A 24,690-nucleotide genomic window follows, 5' to 3' on the forward strand; every position below is an offset into this window, starting at 1 on the left:
ACATCACCCCTCTTTTTCAAACCCTACACTGGCTGCCTGTTCAACAGAGGATTCAGTTCAAGATCTCCACACTCTGCTTCAGAAACTTTGATCTATCGTCCCCTAGCTATCTTTCTGACCTTCTTGATGTCTACTCCCCCTCTCGCTCCCTGGGTGGCCGAGTGGTAACGCACTTGCGCTCGGAAGCGAGAGGTTGCGTGTTCAGGCCTGGGTCAGGCCGCAATTTTCTCCCCCCTTTCCTAACCTAGGTGGTGGGTTCAAGTGCTAGTCTTTCGGATGAGACGAAAAACCGAGGTCCCTTCGTGTACACTACATTGGGGTGTGCACGTTAAAGATCCCACGATTGACAAAAGGGTCTTTCCTGGCAAAATTGTATAGGCATAGATAAAAATGTCCACCAAATACCCGTGTGACTTGAAATAAAGTGTAAACAAATTCCATCTCACACGGCATTAAATCTCAGGGCTTGGAAACATGAATACACGCATGCAGGAAAAAGAAAAAAAATGGGTAGCGCCGTATACTGTATGGCAGCTCGCTTTCCCCAGGGAGAAAGCAGCCCGAATTTCTATGAGGTTACCCTCATGGACTATATAAAATCTTATCCTTATCCTCCGCAGACACCCGCCTTTTTAGGATACCATCAGCACGCACCAAAACATATGGCCAGCGCACCTTCTCTTACCAGGCCCCATCCATCTGGAACCAACTCCCGCATTCACTCAGGCACTCCACATCTATGCAATCATTCAAAATCTCACTCAAAACACACCTCTTCCCTCACTAGTCCGTTAATGACCACACATCACCCTCTCCTGCTGGTCCTTGATCTGTCTCTTTCTTTCTCCTTCTTCTTCCCTTTCCAGCTCTATTCTTCTTCTCTCAACTAACTTTATGTACATGTATCCAATACTTTATTATTTATTTACGACTGTTTTTCCGTCTAGAATGCATGTGCCTGTAGTTGGTATGAGTGAGTGCGTCGCGTTCTCGCTGTGCGCCTGTCTGCGAGTGTATGAGTCCTTGTCGATTTGTGTTTCGTATAATGTTCACTATGTATTTTATATTTTGTAAGCGCCTAGGGCTATATTTAGATTAGGCGCACAAATGTTCATAATAATAATAATAATAATAATATGCCACGTTATAGTGCCAAAACGTGACTTTTCGCCCAGGGTAACTAATGTGCTTGTACTGCATCTCTGGCCTTTGAATTCACTCCAAATGTACTGGCTCAGCGTGAGAGGCAACATCCTGTCGAAATCGTAAGCACGAGGCTGACTGGGAGATTATTATTTGAAGAGCATGCTGAAACGGATTGTAAGTACAATATTTTACATGTTCTCGACATTTCTGTTGATCTTTCCCTAACTTTAATTGTTTCATTGATTTAAAACCCTAGGGCTTGTATTTTCAGTTGTGATACTAAGCACGTATCTTTAGCACATTATCCGATCACTTAACACTTAAAGTTTGGAATGATAAAGTGGAATTATTTCTGGATCTAATTTATTCTTTGTCTCCCCCACACACCCCCCCCTTCCCTCTTGATTCCTTTTTTCGCCACATATGTATTGTCGTGTGAGGGGGTAGATGCTTGTACTGGCTGATTTTTTTTTCTTCGGTCAGATACAGATGATTGGAAAAAAAACTTGTCAAGGATTTCAGAATTTAATAGATCTTTTGGAAGTTTTTACGGGATGGGTCCTGTTACATACAGACTGAATGTGCCCAAGATGAACTTTTGATTAAACATACACACACTGTCACGATCGGGTGACAGAGACCAAGAAAGTGTCACTCAGTAGAGTGCCTGTTCTGGGTCAATGTATGATAGAAAGCGCCTGTGCGTGATATTGGGCTACAGCAGAGTTTGCTGACAGTGCTCAACGAGCACGGATGTTTCGTAGCGCACGAGTTTCACAGTGCGGGGGTTTCTGCTGTCACAGGGCTGACGGTTTTTCGCTGACAGCGCGCACGGGATTTTCAGGGATTGAGTTTCTCGTGTCTTTTTTCTGCTTGGGAGGCAGAATTGTGTATAGCTGGACTGGTTTGGTGACAAGGTCAGTCACGTGTATTTGGCTAGGTGGTCTGTCAGAGACTCGAGGACGACACACTTGACACCCAGCGGCAGAAGGGGAAGGATCTAATACACAGTTTCTAGAGTATGATGGTTTTTCACCGAGTATTATATTCGGCACTCTAGGGGAACTTCCACAAGTTATTCCTTTTCTCTGCCACGTATTTTGCTGAGGACAAGTCGTCAACTTTCCTTCGTCGGCGATGGCTTTCGCATAAGGATTCGACAAGGGGTTCTGGACGTTTTTGGTCACTGTTGACGAACAGAGGCTGTTCCAGGGAGGAGGCGGACTTTGCTTCCTTGAGAGAGTACTACAATCATAGGCTTTTGAGCCTTCGTTTCGTTTCGTTACCTTTTCCTGTACCTGCTGCACGGCTGCCTTTGGCGGGACATTGCTAGCTGCAGACGTTGGAGCTGGGACCTGAGGAAGCTACGCTAACCGGCTAACCAGCAGACCGGCTAACCAGCGGACCGGCTAACCAGCGAACCGGCTAACCAGCAAACCGGCTAACCAGCAACCCGGCTAACCAGCATACCGGCTAACCAGCATACAGAAAGAAAGCTAAGTGCACCATGTCTTACGCACCCCGTTGACCACCGTTGTCTTTTCGTATCTGTGATTTCATTGGAGTAGTGACAACGTGGGGTGGTGACACCTGCATGGACTAGAGCTTTTGAACAGAACATTCTCATTTTGACTGTATTTACACGGGTTCAGCGTGTTACGTTAATTTTCTATATACCACTGGCATTTTGTCAGTGACCACGGGTTTTTTACGTGTTGAGAACGTAAAAGGAACATATTTTGAGTGAAGGCTCGAGGGAGGTGGTGAGTTTATACATAAACAGGCGTCTGAAACTTATACTTTTGTTGACTCTATTTAATTGTATGACTGCGAGAGTGGATCGTGGTGTGGTTAGTTAATTAGTAGTAATTAACCGGTTCATAATCACCTTAAGTGATATATTGAAACGTGACACATGGGGGCCAAGCCGGGATTTACTCAGTTAATTTCCAACTGATAAAGACCCACCAATTAAGGATAACTAAGAGCAGATAATCTCGTCAGTGCTCGACTTATTTTCTGCTTGGTGCTACCCTTTTTTGTATAGTTTTGATCATATACCACACCTTAAGCGATTCACATCTTGCAGGAAATGTAAATTGTAATTTGTAAGCTATTGTATGCGCTAACTGTGATTACCTCCCTTTCCTTTGTTTGTGAATCTTTGTTGTTGTACGTTCAGAGTTTTCCGTTGCAGAGAGCTGAGCGGGGTTAGCGGATTCGTTATTCGTTTTACTCAGTTTTCTCTACATTGTTGTTTCGTATTCTGTAACAGGTTACATTTCTACCGTCTTGTTTTACTTGGATTTTTCTCCATATTTTGACTTTGTTGGAATTTTGGGGGGGAAGGGTCCGAGGACTTCTGTCCTAACCAAGGCTGTGGGAGACACTCTGTTTCACCGCAAAAAGCAGCCGATAAAGTAGGCCACGGCTGTGGGAAACACTTTGTTTCACCGCAAAAAGCAGCCATAAAGTAGGCTACGCGATTTGTTCTACACCGTTTGGATTTTTCTTCTGCATTTTCTGGTTACTGGATTTTTGTATCCATCGCTTTCATCACCGCGTGTTCTAGCTATAGCTGCGTTAGACTTACTTTTGTAATAAAGCTTTGCTAAAACTAACCATGGCTACAGGGGGATCTCCTACGAAGAGATTAACTTTTGAGACTCCTGGTAGCGAGGAACAGACAGAGCGAGACGCACGCGTTAGAGCGCGTAGTTTGCTTAAGCGCAAGGAGTTAGAACGTAAGGAAGACATAGAGCGACAGACGAGAAAAGAAGAGCTTGACAGACAAGAACGACAGGCCGAACGTGAGAGACAGGAACGACAAGACGAACGTGACAGACAAGAACGGAAAGAGAAAGATGAACGAGACAGACAAGAAAGGGAACGACAGGCCGAACGACAGGCCGAACGTGACCGACAGGAAAAGAAAGAGAAAGACGAACTTGACAGACAAGAAAGGGAACGACAGGCCGAACGAGACAGACAGGAAAAGAAAGACGAACTTGACAGACAAGAAAAGAAAGATGAACTTGACAGACAAGAAAGGGAACGACAGGCCGAACGACAGGCCGAACGTGACAGACAGGACAAACAGGCGGATCGCGAACTCCAGCTAGAGCTAGCTAGGCTACAGGCCGAGAAGGGTACGCTTACTCAGGCTAGCGCGCCGACGTTTGTTGCTGACCGTACGAGACTGCCGACGTTCGACGATGACAAGGACGAGCTCGACGACTTTTTACGCCGGTTTGAGCGCATTGCATCTGACCAGAAGTGGGAAGAGGCCACGTGGGCTAGCCGCCTTAGCACCTGCTTAAAAGGACGCGCATTGCAGCTCTACAACGCTTTGGATGACGACGAGGCGAGAGACTATCAGGCACTAAAGAAGGCGTTACTCCAGCGCTTCAACCTGACTGCGGAAGCCTACAGACGACGTCTGCGTAACAGCAAGAGACTGAGCGGCGAGCTGAGCCATCAGTTTGTGGCACGCCTTAATCTCTACCTGCGGCGCTGGGTGGAGATGGCCGAAAAGGACTGGACCGTCAACGACCTTGCCGACCTCATTGTCATGGAGCAACTGATGTCCAGCCTGCGACCTGAGGTGGTGACCTTCGTGCAGGAGCACCAGCCAAAGACTACTCAGGAGGCAGCCGACTGGATCAGAGTACACGAGGACGCCCAAGCGATCTCCGGCAAATCTTCAGGCTCACGGCCGGGAAAATCGGGAAATTCGGGTTCTTCAGGACCCAAGGACGGGAAGGACGATCAGGGACACAAGGGATCAAGTTCCAGATCTGACATCCAGTGTTACTACTGCAACAAGCGGGGCCACGTGAAGAAGGACTGCCACAGGAGACAGGCTGACCAGAAGGGCGTACACTTTGTTGGCAGTGAGGAGCTAAGGGACGTCACGAGCTCATGCACAATTCCACAACTCTGCGTTCCGTGCTCCAGGAAACATTTCCAGCCCCACTGCAACGTCTACGTTAACGGAGTAAAGGGCGAAGGTCTGCGGGACACAGGGGCAGACATGATAGTGGTTCGGGCGAGTCTAGTTCCAGCTATGGCCTACACAGGAGACAGCATCAGGGTGAGAATGGCCGAGGCATCTCACGCTTACGACTTGAACACGGCAGTGATCAAGGTCGTAACACCGTTGTTCACGGGGACCATTGTGGCCGTCGTCATGGACGATCCTCCATGCGACCTGCTCATTGGGAACCGGGTTCAGTTTGTGGACGGCGTCACCAGGGAGGTTCCCGTTTATCGGTCTCCCGACGTCATTTCAGTGCTCACGCGGGCACAGGCGGAGCGAGAGGATAAACCTCTCAAACCCCTACCTGCTGCACGAGCTGCCCTGGGGAACGTGACCCCCGCGCTTCTCGCGAAGGCTCAGGCATCTGATCCGACACTAGCGACTCCTCGGGAGCACGCGAAGTCGGGGAAGGTGAAGCTGAGCGGGAAGCATGGGAGGTCAAGGTTCCTCAGGGACAAGAAGTTGCTCTACCGTGAGTTTAGCAACCAAGAAGGTACATTCAAACAGGTTGTCGTGCCTCGCGAGTTTCGCGGGGGTGTCATGGCAACGGCACACGACTCGATTCTGGGAGGTCATCTTGGAACCAAGAAGACCACGGATCGTGTCTGGCGCCACTTTTACTGGCCAGGCATCTGCACGGATGTCCGACGTTTCTGCGCATCCTGCGATAAGTGCCAGAAGGTGGTGGCCAAAGGAAGGGTGAGGAAGGTCCCCTTAGAGAAGATGCCGCTCATCGACGAACCCTTTCGTCGGGTGGCAGTGGACATCATCGGGCCCATCTTGCCTGCGTCTGAGGACGGAAACAGATACATTTTGACCATGGTGGACTACGCTACTCGATACCCAGAGGCGATCCCTCTGAAATCGATTGAAGCCACGCGAGTAGCTGAGGCTCTGGTTACTATGTGGTCCCGGCTGGGAATTCCATCAGAGGTACTCACCGACAGAGGCACGCAGTTCACGGGAGGAGTGATGGCGGAGGCAGCACGACTGCTATCACTGGAGCAGCACTTCACCACTCCTTACCATGCTCAGTGCAACGGACTGGTGGAGAGGTTCAATGGCACCTTGAAGACCATGCTGAGGAAACTAGCTCAGGAGAAACCACGCACGTGGGACAGGTACATCCCAGCATTGCTTTTTGCATACCGCGAGGTTCCTCAGGAGAGCTTGGGCTTTTCCCCATTTGAGTTGTTGTACGGCAGACAGGTACGCGGTCCCATGGCTATCCTGCGTCAGGCTTGGACAGACGAAGAAGCTGACGAGGAGGTGCAGACGACAGCGACCTACATCGTAGAACTCAGGAACAGGATTGAAGAGACCTGCAAACTGGCTCAAGAGAACCTGGGAAGAGCAGCACAGCGTTACGCGCGAGGATTCGACCGCAAGGCACGGCCGCGCAGCTTCAAGATTGGAGAACGGGTGTTGCTACTTCTACCTGTCAAACACAACAAGCTACAACTGCAGTGGCAAGGGCCTTTTGAGGTGACAGCGAAAGTGGGCCAGAACGACTACAGGATCGTCATGAACGGGAAAGCACGCCTGTACCACGCCAACCTGCTGCGCGCCTACATAGAGAGGACTGCCTACGGGGAAAAGGACAAAGTGACAGAAGCAGTTGCTGTCGTGATGGATGAGACAACGGAAGAACAGGGAGGAGGACGTGTACCAGTTTGTCCGCTGGAGGCTAGTGAGGATCACACGGACGTGCACATCTCACCTGAACTTGGGGACGACCAGCAGGCGGACTTGCAAGAGATCCTGAAGGATGCAGCACGGGTCCTTACAGACATACCACTTCAGACGCATTTAGAGGAGTTTACCTTCGACTTGCTGGAGAAACAGCCAGTGAGGACGAAGCAGTATCCCATGCCTCATGCCCAGAAGGAGGTGGTCAGGAAGGAAATCGCCGACATGACGAAGTTGGGCGTCATCGAGCCAGCGAACTCTCCCTACAGTTCTCCAATTGTGCTGGTGAAGAAGAAGGATGGACGCGTCAGGTTCTGTGTCGACTACCGGAAGCTGAACAAGATTACGGCGTTTGACGCGGAACCCATGCCTGATGTGGACTACCTCTTCAGTCACTTGGCCAAGGCCAAGTATTTTTCAAAATTAGACCTCACCAAGGGATACTGGCAAATTCCAGTTGCCGAGGAAGATCGCCCAAAGACTGCATTTACCACTCCATTCGGCCAGTTCCAGTGGACAGTCATGCCTTTTGGTCTACAGAATGCAGGGGCCGTCTTCACTCGCATGATGAGGAAACTTTTGGAACCATTGAAGCGCGAGGACATCAGCAGTTTCATCGACGATGTGCTGATCGCGACAGAGACATGGACTGAACATCTCGACGCCCTGCGCGACGTGTTCGGAAGGTTGAAGGACGGAAATCTGGGAGCTAAACCGTCCAAGTGCTACTTGGGATTTCGGGAGTTGTCTTTCCTGGGTCATGTTGTCGGCGAGGGATTGCTCGTTCCAGAGGACGACAAGATCCAGAAGATTCGGGAGGCGGAGCCACCGCGCACGAAGAAAGAAGTCAGGTCTTTCCTGGGCCTAGCCAGCTTCTACAGACGCTTCATCCCGCACTTTGCCGAAATCGCACTACCACTGACCAACCTTACCAAGAAACTACAACCGACCGTTGTAGTGTGGACTGAGGAATGCAGCTCCGCATTCAACACCCTGAAGAGGCGACTCACCAGTCAGCCTATTCTCCGACTACCAGACCTGAACAAGGACTTCGTGCTGAGGACAGACGCTTCAGGGAAGGGACTTGGGGCAGTGTTGCTTCAGGAGACAGAGGGGTTTTTGCACCCTGTTTGCTTCGCCAGCCGTAAGCTGACCTCGGCCGAGGCAGCGTATGCAACGGTTGAGCGCGAGTGTCTCGCCATTGTCTGGGGCATCCAGAAGTTCGAAGCGTACCTGTACGGACGACCTTTCTGTCTGGAAACAGACCATCAACCTCTGCAATATCTTCAGGTTGCAAGGTTGGCAAACGCCAGACTTATGCGCTGGGCGTTGATTCTCCAACCGTACCAATTCACGGTACGCGTCATTCCGGGCGCCAACAATGTTGGAGCTGACTTTCTCTCTCGGGCTGTAGAGGAGAACATGACTGTGAGCGAAACCGAGGTTTCGTCTTGAAGAGGGGAGGTGTGTCACGATCGGGTGACAGAGACCAAGAAAGTGTCACTCAGTAGAGTGCCTGTTCTGGGTCAATGTATGATAGAAAGCGCCTGTGCGTGATATTGGGCTACAGCAGAGTTTGCTGACAGTGCTCAACGAGCACGGATGTTTCGTAGCGCACGAGTTTCACAGTGCGGGGGTTTCTGCTGTCACAGGGCTGACGGTTTTTCGCTGACAGCGCGCACGGGATTTTCAGGGATTGAGTTTCTCGTGTCTTTTTTTCTGCTTGGGAGGCAGAATTGTGTATAGCTGGACTGGTTTGGTGACAAGGTCAGTCACGTGTATTTGGCTAGGTGGTCTGTCAGAGACTCGAGGACGACACACTTGACACCCAGCGGCAGAAGGGGAAGGATCTAATACACAGTTTCTAGAGTATGATGGTTTTTCACCGAGTATTATATTCGGCACTCTAGGGGAACTTCCACAAGTTATTCCTTTTCTCTGCCACGTATTTTGCTGAGGACAAGTCGTCAACTTTCCTTCGTCGGCGATGGCTTTCGCATAAGGATTCGACAAGGGGTTCTGGACGTTTTTGGTCACTGTTGACGAACAGAGGCTGTTCCAGGGAGGAGGCGGACTTTGCTTCCTTGAGAGAGTACTACAATCATAGGCTTTTGAGCCTTCGTTTCGTTTCGTTACCTTTTCCTGTACCTGCTGCACGGCTGCCTTTGGCGGGACATTGCTAGCTGCAGACGTTGGAGCTGGGACCTGAGGAAGCTACGCTAACCGGCTAACCAGCAGACCGGCTAACCAGCGGACCGGCTAACCAGCGAACCGGCTAACCAGCAAACCGGCTAACCAGCAACCCGGCTAACCAGCATACCGGCTAACCAGCATACAGAAAGAAAGCTAAGTGCACCATGTCTTACGCACCCCGTTGACCACCGTTGTCTTTTCGTATCTGTGATTTCATTGGAGTAGTGACAACGTGGGGTGGTGACACCTGCATGGACTAGAGCTTTTGAACAGAACATTCTCATTTTGACTGTATTTACACGGGTTCAGCGTGTTACGTTAATTTTCTATATACCACTGGCATTTTGTCAGTGACCACGGGTTTTTTACGTGTTGAGAACGTAAAAGGAACATATTTTGAGTGAAGGCTCGAGGGAGGTGGTGAGTTTATACATAAACAGGCGTCTGAAACTTATACTTTTGTTGACTCTATTTAATTGTATGACTGCGAGAGTGGATCGTGGTGTGGTTAGTTAATTAGTAGTAATTAACCGGTTCATAATCACCTTAAGTGATATATTGAAACGTGACACACACAAATGAATCTCTTGAGTTTGTTATTTTCCACCACCACGTCCCAGTCTGTGGTATGTTTTTATAATGTTTGATTGAATAGACTGAGGTGCAGTCTCTCGCAAATGTGCGCGCGTGTGTGTTTGTCTGTGCCTCAGACTTATTAATCAAAGATGATGTTGCACATTGCAGATCTATGCGACAGGAGCAAGTGGACAAGACAGCTACATTTGTCTGAGCGAAGATCCAACGGTAAGCTCTTTTAGCCGAAGACAGCGAGCCTGGGTGCATGCAAGCTTCTATCATGTTCGTGTGAGTGCTGCAGGGCTATTAGACGAATTTTCATTATTCTTGATTTGGAGATCCATGCAGGGTATTAGAAAGTGCAGAATATACACGTTTGAACAAATACGATGTGTGTTTGCTCTGAAAAAAAGAAAAGACGCAAAAAACAAACATTGTATTTGTTTAAAGTATCACAAATATTTATTACCTGTATCTGCATGTTTTGATAATGATGAAGGGTAAATTACTTTGACGTGTGCTTTTTATATTTAGTCAAGTTTTGACTAAATATTTTAACATCGAGGGGGAATCGAAACGAGGGTCGTGGTGTATGTGTGTGCGTGTGTGCGTGCGTGTGTGCGTGCGTGCGTGCGTGCGTGTAGAGCGATTCAGACCAAACTACTGGACCGATCTTTATGAAATTTGACATGAGAGTTCCTGGGTATGAAATCCCCGAACGTTTTTTTCAATTTTTTGATAAATGTCTTTGATGACGTCATATCCGGCTTTTCGTGAAAGTTGAGGCGGCACTGTCACGCCCTCATTTTTCAACCAAATTGGTTGAAATTTTGGTCAAGTAATCTTCGACGAAGCCCGGACTTCGGTATTGCATTTCAGCTTGGTGGCTTAAAAATTAATTAATGACTTTGGTCATTAAAAATCTGAAAATTGTAAAAAAAAATAAAAATTTATAAAACGATCCAAATTTACGTTTATCTTATTCTCCATCATTTGCTGATTCCAAAAACATATATATATTATATTCGGATTAAAAACAAGCTCTGAAAATTAAATATATAAAAATTATTATCAAAATTAAATTGTCCAAATCAATTTAAAAACACTTTCATCTTATTCCTTGTCGGTTCCTGATTCCAAAAACATATAGATATGATATGTTTGGATTAAAAACACGCTCAGAAAGTTAAAACAAAGAGAGGTACAGAAAAGCGTGCTATCCTTCTTAGCGCAACTACTACCCCGCTCTTCTTGTCAATTTCACTGCCTTTACCATGAGCGGTGGACTGACGATGCTACGAGAATACGGTCTTGCTGAAAAATGGCATTGCGTTCAGTTTCATTCTGTGAGTTCGACAGCTACTTGACTAAATATTGTATTTTCGCCTTACGCGACTTGTTTAATTTTTTTTAACCACACTTATAACGAATGATAGAAACACAGACACACTTAATAACATATCCACACAAATTGTAACAATCAATGTAAGCTGAACAATGCCTGCAACACATTTCAGGCCTCAGAAGGAAGTAATTGTTAGATTCAGACAGAGAGAGCAAGCCCAACACGAAACCAGTTGTGAATTTTTTTATTTCATTATGTAATATTAAAAACACGACAACAACGTATTTCTTGTACTTAGTTTCGTGCAATTATGGATTGCAAAGTATGTCTAATTGAGTGGCATAAAGAGGCACAGTTGCATGAAAAAAGGTTGGTTCACCAACTCGGATCTTGACTAGGATCAGGATTTTACATGGACACCAGAATTCAACATCCTGGGGGAGGGGGGTACTGCGCCTTTCACATCAAGATGTAAAGACATTTATTTTAAATAATACTTACCTTGAACGGTTGAAAACGACGTTAAACACCAAATAAAGAAAGAAAGAAATAATACTTATTAGAAGGGAACAAATCAAACAAACTACGACAATCGTTCTGAGGGGAGAGAATTACCTCTTCCAAAGAAATTACCTCCCTTGCTTTTTTTGTCGTGACTTATGTAGAGTAAAGTAAATAGAAAGTGAATCAGTCAGTAACAAACAAAAACAAGAAGGGCAAAGCCCATACAACTCACATGCTTTACACATTTTTCCTACCAAAATACATGTGACCTTGACCCAAGGTCAAGGTCATCCAAGGTCATACAACACAAAGCTGTTAATTCAAGACATAGGAAGTACAATGGTGCTTATTGGCTCTTTCTACCATGAGATATGGTCACTTTTAGTGGTTCCCTACCTTATTTTGGTCACATTTCATAAGGGTCAAAGTGACCTTGACCTTGATCATATGTGACCAAATATGTCTCATGATGAAAGCATAACATGTGCCCCACATAATTTTTAAGTTTGAAACAGTTATCTTCCATAGTTCAGGGTCAAGGTCACTTCAAAATATGTATACAATCCAACTTTGAAGAGCTCCTGTGACCTTGACCTTGAAGCAAGGTAAACCAAACTGGTATCAAAAGATGGGGCTTACTTTGCCCTATATATCATATATAGGTGATGTATTGAATCTCAAAAACTTCAGAGAAAATGGGAAAAATGTGAAAAATAGCTGTTTTTTAGGCAACATTTATGGCCCCTGCGACCTTGACCTTGAAGCAAGGTCAAGATGCTATGTATGTTTTTTGGGGCCTTGTCATCATACACCATCTTGCCAAATTTGGTACTGATAGACTGAATAGTGTCCAAGAAATATCCAACGTTAAAGTTTTCCGGACGTCCGGACGGATGGACGGACGGACGGACGGACGGACGACTCGGGTGAGTACATAGACTCACTTTTGCTTCGCATGTGAGTCAAAAATGGATCAATCTGAGACAAGAAACATCCCCTAATAGTAATACCCCTTCCAAAAAAGTAAATATAAGAAGACAAATTTGAATCAAAACAAGGACAATTGATCGACCTGGCGCAGGAAAATGTTGATAAAAATCAAGGAAAATGGAGCAATCTGAACCATCAGTTTGTCTTTATTATCAAATTATTTATTTCTTCTTTTAGTTTTTAGGCTAGAGAGAGGGGGGTGGGGGTGGTCAGGAAACCCTGGAACCCCCCCCCCCCCCCCCCGGATCCGCCCAGTGTGTGTGTGTGTGTGACCGATAACCTTCTCTAAATTCTAATCGTTGTGTTTGCATGGCAATAAAGTTTTAATACTGGATATGCCCATGAACAAAAAATACTTTCTTGTTCATGCCATTGTGTGTGCGTGGCCAGGACCGTGACTTCTGCATGCCTCGACGTCTTCGGAAAAGATGCCAGCAGGCGTATGTTCTTGGAGCACTCAGTATGTCGTCATGTGCAAACAAATAAATACAAATTATTCAATTGTGTAATTAAAGAACAATCATTGGCTCACGTAAGTGTAGCCTATGCGATGATAAACTTTGTCTGTCTGTGCGTGCGTGCGTGCGTGCGTGCGTGCGTGCGTGCGTGTGTGTGTGATAGAAACTTTAACATTTCCGAGTCTATGGATAAAGCTCGCATAAGAAGATTACGTGTTTGACGTGTGTGATAAAAACTATTTGAAGACGTCACATTATGACGTAAGAGGGTTAGACGTCACGCAAAGGAATTACTGAAAGTCTCGGTCATTGTTATTGTGAGCGGGCCGAGACTATAGTTGGCAGATCCAGGGTCTCGCTTTCTTGCACAGTTTCACCTATGCTTACTGTGTGTGTGTGTGTGTGTGTGTGTGTGTGTGTGTGTGTGTGTGTGTGTGTGTGTGTGTGTGTGTGTGTGTGTATGTGTGACGGAGTGATTGAGTTTGTGTTACTGTTTGTCGATTTCTTACGTGAGCCTTGAAGGCTTCGCCTCTTGTTTTAATATTACAACAAAAAAGCATATATAACTGTAGTCTTCACCAGAGACATTTCATTGTATGTCTCTGTCTCCACTATACTATCTTTAAATACAACTGCCGTAAAAAAATGAAATACTATAAAACTTACCCCAACTCAAATCTATTTGGGATTATTCAAGTTTCAACCATGAAACGATGCCGGTTTGGACAGATCTGCTAGTTTGCCGCTGAAACTAAAATCAAAATCGATCTTCAGAACTATTTCTAATCTTGCATTTGTGATTAATATAAAATACTGATCTTCCCAATAGAAGCTGATGTGTATACACATGACCAGGACAAGGTATTTCGTCACAGGGCATTTACGCAGACGTCGCAGTTCAAAATATCGTTTTAGATCTGATTTTGTACAGCAGCCTATGTGATTCAGAATCGTCTGCCTTTTTTCGGTTTAACATTTTATGGACGATTCCTATGATACTGCTCAATCATAACTGATGACAAATTCAGAAACAGATGATGGTTTCAAGTAGGCTACAGTAATGATTCGTTAAAAATGTCAAGCCACTCGTCGATCATTCACACTCAAAAAACCCAAGCCAAATCTGCTCTGATTCCGAGCAGCTTTTTCCAACTGAGACCCTAATTGTTACGCATCTGCCGCGAAAAGATAGACCACAAACAAGCGGCACTGTACCATGCTTTTGTTTATGCTGCTAAACAGATTAAATGTGCATTGTAAATGTGCTTACAACACAGAAATGCATCCTTACTTACCACAAAAATACTGGTACCACATTCATCGCACCTCCGTCTTCTTACCAAAACCTATCGATATATTTGTTTACGATATATTGGTAATTACTAACCGTTAATATCAAAAAAAGATTCGCTAAAACGATTGACTTGAGAAAATAAGCAATATTTTTCTGAACAATGAAATAAAAATCGAAAACTCCGCTTGATCTTTTATTTTGGTAGATTGATGACAACAGCCGGAACTGAAAGTACCAGAACCAAAAATTAAGGGCATTAATCAGGTACACTAAGAAGATTGTCGTTCCTGGCGCGCACTTCACATGTCCGTTAAACAGTGTCAGAGTGAGAGAAACAAATAATTTTGTTCGCAGTTCGACAGTATTTGAGGCCCTTGGGGCGGGGATATAGCTCAGTTGGTAGCGCGCTGGATTTGTATTCAGTTGGCCGCTGTCAGCGTGAGTTCGATCCCAGGTTCGGCGGAAATTTATTTCAGAGTCAACTTTGTGTGCAGACTCTCTTCGGTGTCCGAACCCTCCCCCCGTGTACACTACATTGGGTGTGCACGTTAAAGATCCCACGATTGACAAAAGGGTCTTTCCTGGCAAAATTGCTTAGGCACAGTTAATAATTGTCTACCTATACCCGTGTGACTTGGAATAATAGGCCGTGAAAGGTAAATATGCGCCGAAATGGCTGCAATCTACTGGCCGTATAAAATTTCATCTCACACGGCATCACTGCAGAGCGCCTAGAACTGTACCCACGGAATATGCGCGATATAAGCGTCATTGATTGATTGATTGATATCAAAGTGTAAAGGTTGCTGAACGATTTTTTTTCCTTTTTGCTTGTTTAGTTACACTTTTACTTAAGGGTAAATTGAAGTTTTCATGTTTCTAAACTAATTTTAATTTGTTTCTGTTCAATCGAACAGGGTACATCTTTATTTTTAAAACTCGTTCTGGTATGTCGAATAAAAGCAGAACTGATATATCAAATGACTTAAGATTTCGTGTGTAGTTTACGACATGGGTTAGCACAAATCACTGAAAGTTTGAAGACAATATGTTAACGAGTTACTCAAATGTACCACTTTTTGTCTCATTACCCGCTAAAACGGCTTCAAAAACTGCCTGTTATGCCTTCTGAGAGGATTGACACCCACACCGCTCAGCATGCCATAGCGTCCATGGTAGACAAGATATCCCTCAAACGCATCTGTAAAGTTTGTTTATGACGAGTAGTGTAGAACACTGTATTGTTGAACAAGTGTCGTGAAACCGGTGATCGTCCCGAATAGACGGGAGATAACCAAAACAACATTCAGGCACCGTGTGGGTAAAGAGTTTAAATTGTTAGCTTTCCGTTTCGTATTTGACCAAACAAAAATATATGTTTGTTAAGGGTATCATGACCCCAAAAAATAGGGTCGGTAGGTCGGTTTTTTTTAAACTTTTTGTTTTAGGTTTTAGTCTCGGTATGGTTCGCAAAATGTGCCAGAGGTTGATTTTTTTTCTATTTTTTTTCTGAGAAATGAAAAAAATGTTTTAGGGTCGGCGGGAAAAAATAGGGTCGGTCGGGTTACCCTAAACTAACACATATTTGTGTTTGGCCTTATCGGACTGATCGGTATATATAGCTATTCTGATGAACACGTGGGGGAATTCGGTTGCTGTGATTGGATAGTCTCTTCCGATCATCAAAGCATAATGCTACGGAAGTCGGCCATTTTACTCAATATCCAAAAGCATATTGTCAATAACAAAGACGCATGGTTCCGGTTTCTTCCACGTGTATAAAGTACACGCATACCTCGCCAGGTTTGTTTCTGTGACTAGTCGACAGACAATGCCATTTGCTCTGTGTGTGTTTTTGTTGTTGCTTAATGTACATGACATACATTACGTGTAAAATCCAGTTCTTTAACAGGCAACAAACCTTGCAAATTTCCAGAAGCTGCAATCTGAAGCGACCTATCTCTGATTCTAGCAGACGATCTCTCCAATGTTTAACACACAATCAGCAAACTCTCCTGTCACATTAAAGGTCCATTGTATAGTGCAATGTTGAAATGAAGTTACCGGTCTGAAACATTTAGTCGTTTCTTCTGAGACAATCCTTGTTCTCTTATCATCTACAGATTTACCGCAGTCTTCACCACGCGAATTCCCAACAGAAGTCAGACTTTCGAACATACAATATACGTAGGCAAGCATGATACGTCATGACGTCATATGATTCCTAGCATATTGACGTAATGCTAAACATCCGGTTATCTCGAGTTTTCTCCGTAATACATGTCCGTGGGTTTTTCAATGTTCGGTTATTTCCGTGGCTTCATGCGGAAAGGGAACCGTCGTCTGCAATCAACGACATGGACAATTCTGGTACTTGTTGCAGACAAAAACATGATTTTAACACAGAATTTAATGTCAGAATAGCTATATAAACGCTATTGTGTTTTCATCGTAGCAATAAGGTCCGATATTTAGACTCGAACAAGTATAATGCGACTCGTCTTCGACTCGTCGGCATTATACTTGTCTCGTCTAAATATCGGGCCCTATTGCTACGCTGAAAACACAATAGCTGGTAATAATGCTCGGTAAATCGAATGCGCGCACACCTTGGCGATTCGACCAAGTAGGCATCACGAAACGGAGGTGATGAGAACCTATTGATTGTGTGCATGTATGACAGTACGAATGTGTGTCTTTTTATAATGTTATATACTTACGCATTGGAAATATTTGGACGGTAGTTGTGTTATCATTATATTCGTTGAAACTCATAGATCGTCGCCAGCGTCGGTAAACATCGAACGACAAACTACGTCTTCCACTTTGTGGTTTTCGATCGTTCGGGACATGTGTGTTAAACTGTAAATTGTTTTAAGAACAGGCATAGCAAGTGTATGTTAAAGGTGCATCCAGTGTGGAGTGGAAAGCAGTCCGTACCAGGCCTGTAAGGCAAAAAAAAAAAAAAAATTGGTTTGGGGTAACCCGACCGACCCTATTTTTTGCCGCTGACCCTTAAACTTGTTTTTCATTTCTCAAGAAAAAAACTGAAAACTGAAAAACACTTTGTAACAACTAATATAAACGTTCAAAACAATTCAGGAGCTTGAGACAAAATGGTGTTTGTGATGTATTCATATTATTATGAGGTCAACTAAATGAACATTATTGTTTTTAAAAGCCTACCTACCGACCCTATTTTTTTTGTTTACCAACATCGTATTTTTGGCCTAACCATTAACCAGCACTCCAAGACTGGGAGAAGCAGCCTACTCCTCAAGTATCCCGGATTTACGTAAGAGGTAGAGGGGAACACCTCAGTCATAGTCCTTAATCTGCGTTCGTGGGCTGAAACTCCCACGTACACACGCGTTTTTGCACGAGTTGATTTGTACGTGTATGACCGTTTATATTCCACCATTTAGGCAGCCATATGCCGCTTTCGGAGGAAGCATGCTGGGTATTTTCGTGTTTCTATAACCCACCGAACTGACATGGATTACAGGATCTTTTCTGTGCTCACTTGGTCTTGTGCTTGCGTGTACACACGAAGGGAGATAAGCCACTAGCAGGTGTGCATATTAGTTGACCTGGGAGATCGCAAAAATCTCCACCTTAACCCACCAGGCGCGGCCGGGATTCGAACCCACGACTTTCCGTTTTGGAGGCCAGCGTCTTATCACCAAGCCCTTGCGCCCGTCAAGTCATAGTCCACGTCTTTTCTTGTGTCGTCTTGGTCATCTACTCATTACATATGTGAATAACCGTCGCGAGGAACCAACTTTTCGTCTCTTCTTTAGAAATTAAATTGACTGTCCGAGAACCTAGGAAATGTAAGGTAGAGTTTTGACTCGTATTCTTCAATGAAGACCGTCCCATGAATACAGTTAAAGAGCTGTGTATATATATCAATGTGAACAGAACTGTGTGTTGAGGAACAGTAAGCTTTGACGCAGAATTCCCTTCATTACTTATAAAATGATATTTAAAGAAAACAAGTTGTAAAGTCTGTGTTTTTGCATGGATAGTTAGATTAGTTACACACAATCCAGTTAGGTTAATTCATACGAGACGTTTAGTGGTATTTGTATGGTCGAATATGATTGCTGAGTAAGTATGTAATAACATAAAAACAAACCCAAACAGTTAGATAAGTTTGGTGTTTTTTGTTTGTTGTTGTAATGTTTTGCAACTTCAGTATGAAAGGGGATATGAGCTGCTCCTTACACTCATGTCAATAACTCTTTCGTATCCGCGACACCCATTATAGTGTAACCCCCCCCCCCCCACCCTTTAGGACCACTCAATAGCACACTCCCTCCACTCTAAGTATCCCCACCCAATATAAGATACCTCCCTTCTTACCCGCCCTACCCGACAGAATCTGATGACTCCCTCCCCTCTTTTTTCAAACTCACGGACGCAGACAGAAAGACAGACATGCAACAGGGCACAACACGCAGACAGAAAGACAGCCATGCAACAGGGCACAACACACAGACAGAAAAACAGACATGCAACAGGGCACAACACACATACAGAAAGCCAGACATGCAACAGGGCACAACACACAGGCATGCAACAGGGCACAACACACAGACAGAAAGACAGACATGCAACAGGGCACAACACACAGGCATGCAACAGGCCACAACACACATACAGAAAGCCAGACATGCAACAGGGCACAACACACATACAGAAAGCCAGACATGCAACAGGACACAACACAAAGGCATGCAACAGGCCACAACACACAGACAGAAAGACAGACATGCAACAGGGCACAACACACAAACAGAAAGACAGACATGCAACAGGGCACAACACACAGACAGAAAGACATACTTGCAACAGGCCACAACACACAGACAGAAAGACAGACATGCAACAGGCCACAACACACAGACAGAAAGACAGACATGCAACAGGGCACAACACACAAACAGAAAGCCAGACATGCAACATGACACAACACACATACAGAAAGCCAGACATGCAACAGGGCACAACACACAGGCATGCAACAGGCCACAACACACAGACAGAAAGACAGACATGCAACAGGGCACAACACACAAACAGAAAGCCAGACATGCAACAGGGCACAACACACAGACAGAAAGACAGACATGCAACAGGGCACAACACACAAACAGCAAGCCAGACATGCAACAGGGCACAACACACATACAGAAAGCCAGACATGCAACAGGGCACAACACACAGACAGAAAGACAGACATGCAACAGGGCACAGCACACAGACAGAAAGCCAGACATGCAACAGGGCACAACACACAAACAGAAAGCCAGACATGCAACAGGCCACAACACACAGACAGAAAGACAGACATGCAACAGGGCACAACACACAGACAGAAAGACAGACATGCAACAGGGCACAGCACACAGACAGAAAGCCAGACATGCAACAGGGCACAACACACAAACAGAAAGCCAGACATGCAACAGGCCACAACACACAGACAGAAAGACAGACATGCAACAGGGCACAACACACAGACAGAAAGACAGACATGCAACAGGGCACAACACACAGACAGAAAGACAGACATGCAACAGGGCACAACACACAGACATGCAACAGGCCACAACACACAGACAGAAAGACAGACATGCAACAGGGCACAACACACATACAGAAAGCCAGACATGCAACAGGCCACAACACACAGACAGAAAGACAGACATGCAACAGGGCACAACACACAGACATGCAACAGGCCACAACACACAGACAGAAAGACAGACATGCAATAGGGCACAACACACAGACAGAAAGCCAGACATGCAACATGGCACAACACACAGACAGAAAGCCAGACACGCAACAGGGCACAACACACATACAGAAAGACAGACATGCAACAGGGCACAACACACAGACATGCAGCAGGCCACAACACACAGACAGAAAGACAGACATGCAACAGGGCACAACAGACAGACATGCAACAGGCCACAACACACAGACAGAAAGACAGACATGCAACAGGGCACAACACACAGACAGAAAGCCAGACATGCAACAGGGCACAACACACATACAGAAAGCCAGACATGCAACAGGGCACAACACACATACAGAAAGCCAGACATGCAACAGGGCACAACACACAGACATGCAGCAGGCCACAACACACAGACAGAAAGACAGACATGCAACAGGGCACAACAGACAGACATGCAACAGGCCACAACACACAGACATAAAGACAGACATGCAACAGCGCACAACACACAGACAGAAATACAGACATGCAACAGGGCACAACACACAGACAGAAAGACAGACATGCGACAGCTAGGGCACAACACACAGACCGACAGACAGACAAACATATTGCACGTTGCATACCGCAATATCGCTCGTCACTGCCATCGGCACAGTCTATCTTCATATCACAACGACGGGACTCAAATATGCAGGTAGAGTCATTTTTGCATGTCCACATGCCCCCGGCACAAGTCCAGTTTCCTGAAGGGAAAAAGAAATGAGAGCGCAGATATGTCAATGGCTAATTCTACATATTCATGCGTCAGTAAGATAATTCCATCAAAATGATAAATAAAACTGAACGATATTTCACTTCTTTTTACATTTAGTCAAGTTTTAACAACATGTATTAACAGAGACGGGGAATCGAGACGAGGGTCGTGGTGTATCCATATGTGTGTGTGTGTGTGTGTGTGTGTGTGTGTGTCTGTGTGTATGTGTGTATATGTGTGTGTGTGTGTGTGTGTGTGTGACACGGTGTGCGTGTGTGTCAGTGTGTACGTGTGCGTGTGTGTGTGTGTGTGTGTGTGTGTGTGTGTATGTGTATGTGTGTGTGTATAAAGCGATTCCTAGAAAACTACTTGACTGATCTTCATGAAACTCCACATTAGAATTCTTGGGTATGATATCCCCATACGTTTTCTTCATTTTTTGGAGATATGTATTTGCTGACGTCGTATCCTACTATGATATTGCATTTCAGCTTCGAAACTTGAGTTATGAGTAAAAATTAGTTAAAGATATATTGTCTAAGCCGCCATTTTGGAGAGTTTTCTGACGATTTGGACCTAAAAAAGTTCAAGGGACATTTGCTGTACTGTAAATTAAAAACACCTGCAATGATTTGCTCAAAACTATGGGGGCGGGGGGAGTACAGAAGAATTTTAATCAGCGAGCTGTTTGCATCGCCCAGCTCTTCTGTCAGGACTCAGGATTTCCGGTCGTCATCATTATTTATTTAGTTTTCATACATACCCAATCGTCAAAGAAGATCAAGGCCGTTGGATTAAGGAAGTCAAATGTACAGTTTAGCTTACGCATACAAATTCCGTGCCATACAGCGCTAAAACGCGTTGCACAGTAGAAACAGACACAATGTCGGTTGGAGAATATCAAGGTCTGCAATGACTACCAAACAAAGCATTCATATTTGAGAAATAGAACGCTCAAACACTAATTCTAATACCTTCCTTGTGTGTATTTTCATATTTTCATCTCCCAAAATTAACTCTGTAGCTCTCGGCCCAATTTCAGATCTGTATCTCTAGGAATTCTGCTCTTTTCTAGAGGCAATCTTTGGATTTCACTCCAAGTGGTCTTAGAAATGTCATGAATTTCAAGACTTTTAAAGACACATATATTCTAATTCTTAGTTATAACACATTTCGTTCTCCCGCGCTTAGCCTAAAATTGATACTATTTCTGATGCCTGTGTGTATAATACATTATATATGACATGTCTTATGTATGTACTGAATGGTGACTACCTGCACCGTTGTCGTTATGTTTAATATATCGCTCAATCCACAGAGGATTACCACCCCACCCCACCTCCCCGACATTTACAGTGTTTTTCTTTGTTTAAGTTATTTCATTATGATTTGATAATAATGTTTCTTGTTTGTCTGTGTGTTTTTAACACTTTCTACCCCACGTATGTTGACCACGTTTTTTTAGCCGAGACCAGCTGTGCTGCTCGTCGCGATATAACCTTCGTGGTTGAAAACGACGTTAAACACCAAATAAAGAAAGAAAGAAAGCTGTGCTGCAGCAGGTCACTCAGAATTGTAGTAACTGTGTAGAAACTGTGTATCAACACGCTGGAATGCAGGCGTTAGATCGACGATACAGGAAGCGACTAAAGCTAACAGTCTGAGCGGATATATCTGTCGCTGGTCATATGGAGCCATATGAATGGGTACGAATATATCAGTACCTGGGAGACAATGAACATTTGTTTCACATACAATCAGAAACGTAGTCCGTCTGGTTGCTGATGGCTGGATGTGAAACAAAATCTGTTTGTGTTTGCCACGTCCGTTACAAATTTGTTTTGTCTTGTCTTGTCTCTCTGTTTGCAACATACCACAGTCTCTTTCGTCAGTGCCATCAAGGCAGTTCTGGGCTCCATTACAGCGAAGGATGTCCCAGATACACGTGAAGTCAATCTCGCACTTCCACCACGCGGGTTGACATCTCCATCTCCCTACAAATGTTTGAAACCATAAACAGAAATTAAGGTGGGAAAATAGTAAAACAATAATTATTAATTGAACAAATTGAAAGAGGATAAAAACCGTTGTACTGTAAGTCATGGTTTGCGAATCCGCTCCGCCCATCTTTCTCTTTCTCTCTGTCTGTCTCTCAATCGCACACGCACGCACACACACGCACACACACGCACGCACGCACGCACACTCACTCACACACACACACATTAAGGGGGATCCTAACCCAATTAAAACTCGAAATTCAAGGACAAAGTACGGCTACAAAACAGAACAGTTTCCCATTATTTTTGCCCCAAGTGTTGCTCGCTCTAAGGCGAACCCATGGAAGCGCACTACTTCTGGGAGTACAGTGTTGTTGTAACGGAATTAACGTTCATAAATTATCTCTCCACATCCATCCCAGCCTGTGCAAGACAATGAGAAAAACAATAGTTATGCATGTTCAGTGTATGGCTTGTTGCATTTGGACTCCTGCATTTGTGCATTGCTCTGATTACTTGGTTCCCATTGATAGTCCAAACTTTTTGTAACTGCCCTTTTAAGATTTCTAGAACTTTGTCTCAAATAGTAGTACACTGTACCTAAAAAGTAATGTATTTGTTATGCAGGTCTTCTGACACTTTATTTCTTCTTTGTAATGCTGATTTGGTGTTGTCTTTTTGCCTGTGTAATTGCTGTGGATCTTTAGAATGTGGAAGAAAAAGAGGCATATGTATCGATTGGACATTGGATTTCCCTTCTTTGAGCCATGTGACGTCAGAGGCCTACACAACTTCATATTTGGGCGTTTCAGGTTGACCGAAACTTTAAAGGAACTACAAAACACACGTCATGTGTTTGATTGCATGTGTGTGTGTGTGTGTGTGCTCGTTCAATCGTCAAAACAACAACAAAGTCATAGTACCTGAAAGGAATTCGATCGATACATAAATGTTATTTGCGTTTTTGACCAAAATATGACATTTTACACAGATCTCGACAGTCATTGTTCACCTCGACCGCTAGCGCGGTCTCGGAGAACAATGACTGTCTCAATCTCTGTAAAATGTCATATTTTGGTCAAAAACGCAAATAACGTATAGTGTCTCATAATAGGGAGATTAAGTGTACAGTGCCAGTGGTAGTCGTAGTGGTTAACTTAAGGAAAATCTATGTATCATTACGCGTTCCGCTTACGGTAACGAAACCGACAACGACGTCTCGGCGAGTGCGTTTAGTTTCACTTTCGTTAACGTAATGGTAGGGAAGACAACTGATGCATAATTCTAAAGAGTACCGTCCCATGTCTTGACTCTTCATTTGGAAAAAGAAGAAAAGTCTTACCCGTAGCAGACGACGCAGCAGAGACGACACAAAGAAAACCAACAACCACAGAACCGGTAAGTGCAATGTTGTTTGTATTGATACATCGTAATGTTTCTTATATATACCGTAAAGTACCTTGTAAGCGCCCACCCCCCCCCCCCCCCCCCCCCCTGTGCACCAATTCCGACCCAAAGTAGGGGGTGGGCGCTTACCGTCTAGGTACTACACCCTATGCACGAGCAATTTTCATTGAGAAATGTGATCTTTTATCACTTCGTAATCATATCTTCTTTCATTTTCCATCGTCAATTGTTTTTCTTGTTCGTATTGTCATTAGAAGAGCTTGGGGAGACAAATGTCGTCGCATCCTTTTCTTGTCTGCAGAGGTGCCGCTGTCGGCCGCAGGCTGTGTCTCCGTTTCCCTTGAACAAGGGGTACGTCTTCTGGATATGGGCAGCAGTCTATTTTACTTGGCCAAAGACTGTTTTCGACAGAGAGAGAGAGAGAGAGAGAGAGAGAGAGAGAGAGAGAGAGAGAGAGAGAGAGAGAGAGAGAGAGAGAGAGAGAGAGAGAGAGAGAGAGAGAGAGCGAGACTGAGGAGGGGGAGTAGTGTCTGTGTG

General features: G+C 44.8%; 1 protein-coding gene across 1 annotated transcript in view; it reads right to left on the reverse strand.

The window, feature by feature from the left end:
- LOC138973817 (uncharacterized) overlaps nt 1–24,690 on the reverse strand; it is a 105,984-nt gene that overhangs the window by 59,320 nt on the left and 21,974 nt on the right. The window contains exons 3-4 of the mRNA XM_070346528.1: nt 22,621–22,740; nt 20,616–20,735 (exon numbers count right to left, since the gene is read on the reverse strand). Coding sequence (XP_070202629.1) covers nt 20,616–20,735; nt 22,621–22,740 — 240 coding nt within the window. The remainder of the gene's footprint in view (nt 1–20,615; nt 20,736–22,620; nt 22,741–24,690) is intronic.

This window comes from Littorina saxatilis, linkage group LG8 (assembly GCF_037325665.1).
Source record: "Littorina saxatilis isolate snail1 linkage group LG8, US_GU_Lsax_2.0, whole genome shotgun sequence".
Classification (NCBI taxonomy): Eukaryota; Metazoa; Mollusca; class Gastropoda; order Littorinimorpha; family Littorinidae; genus Littorina; species Littorina saxatilis.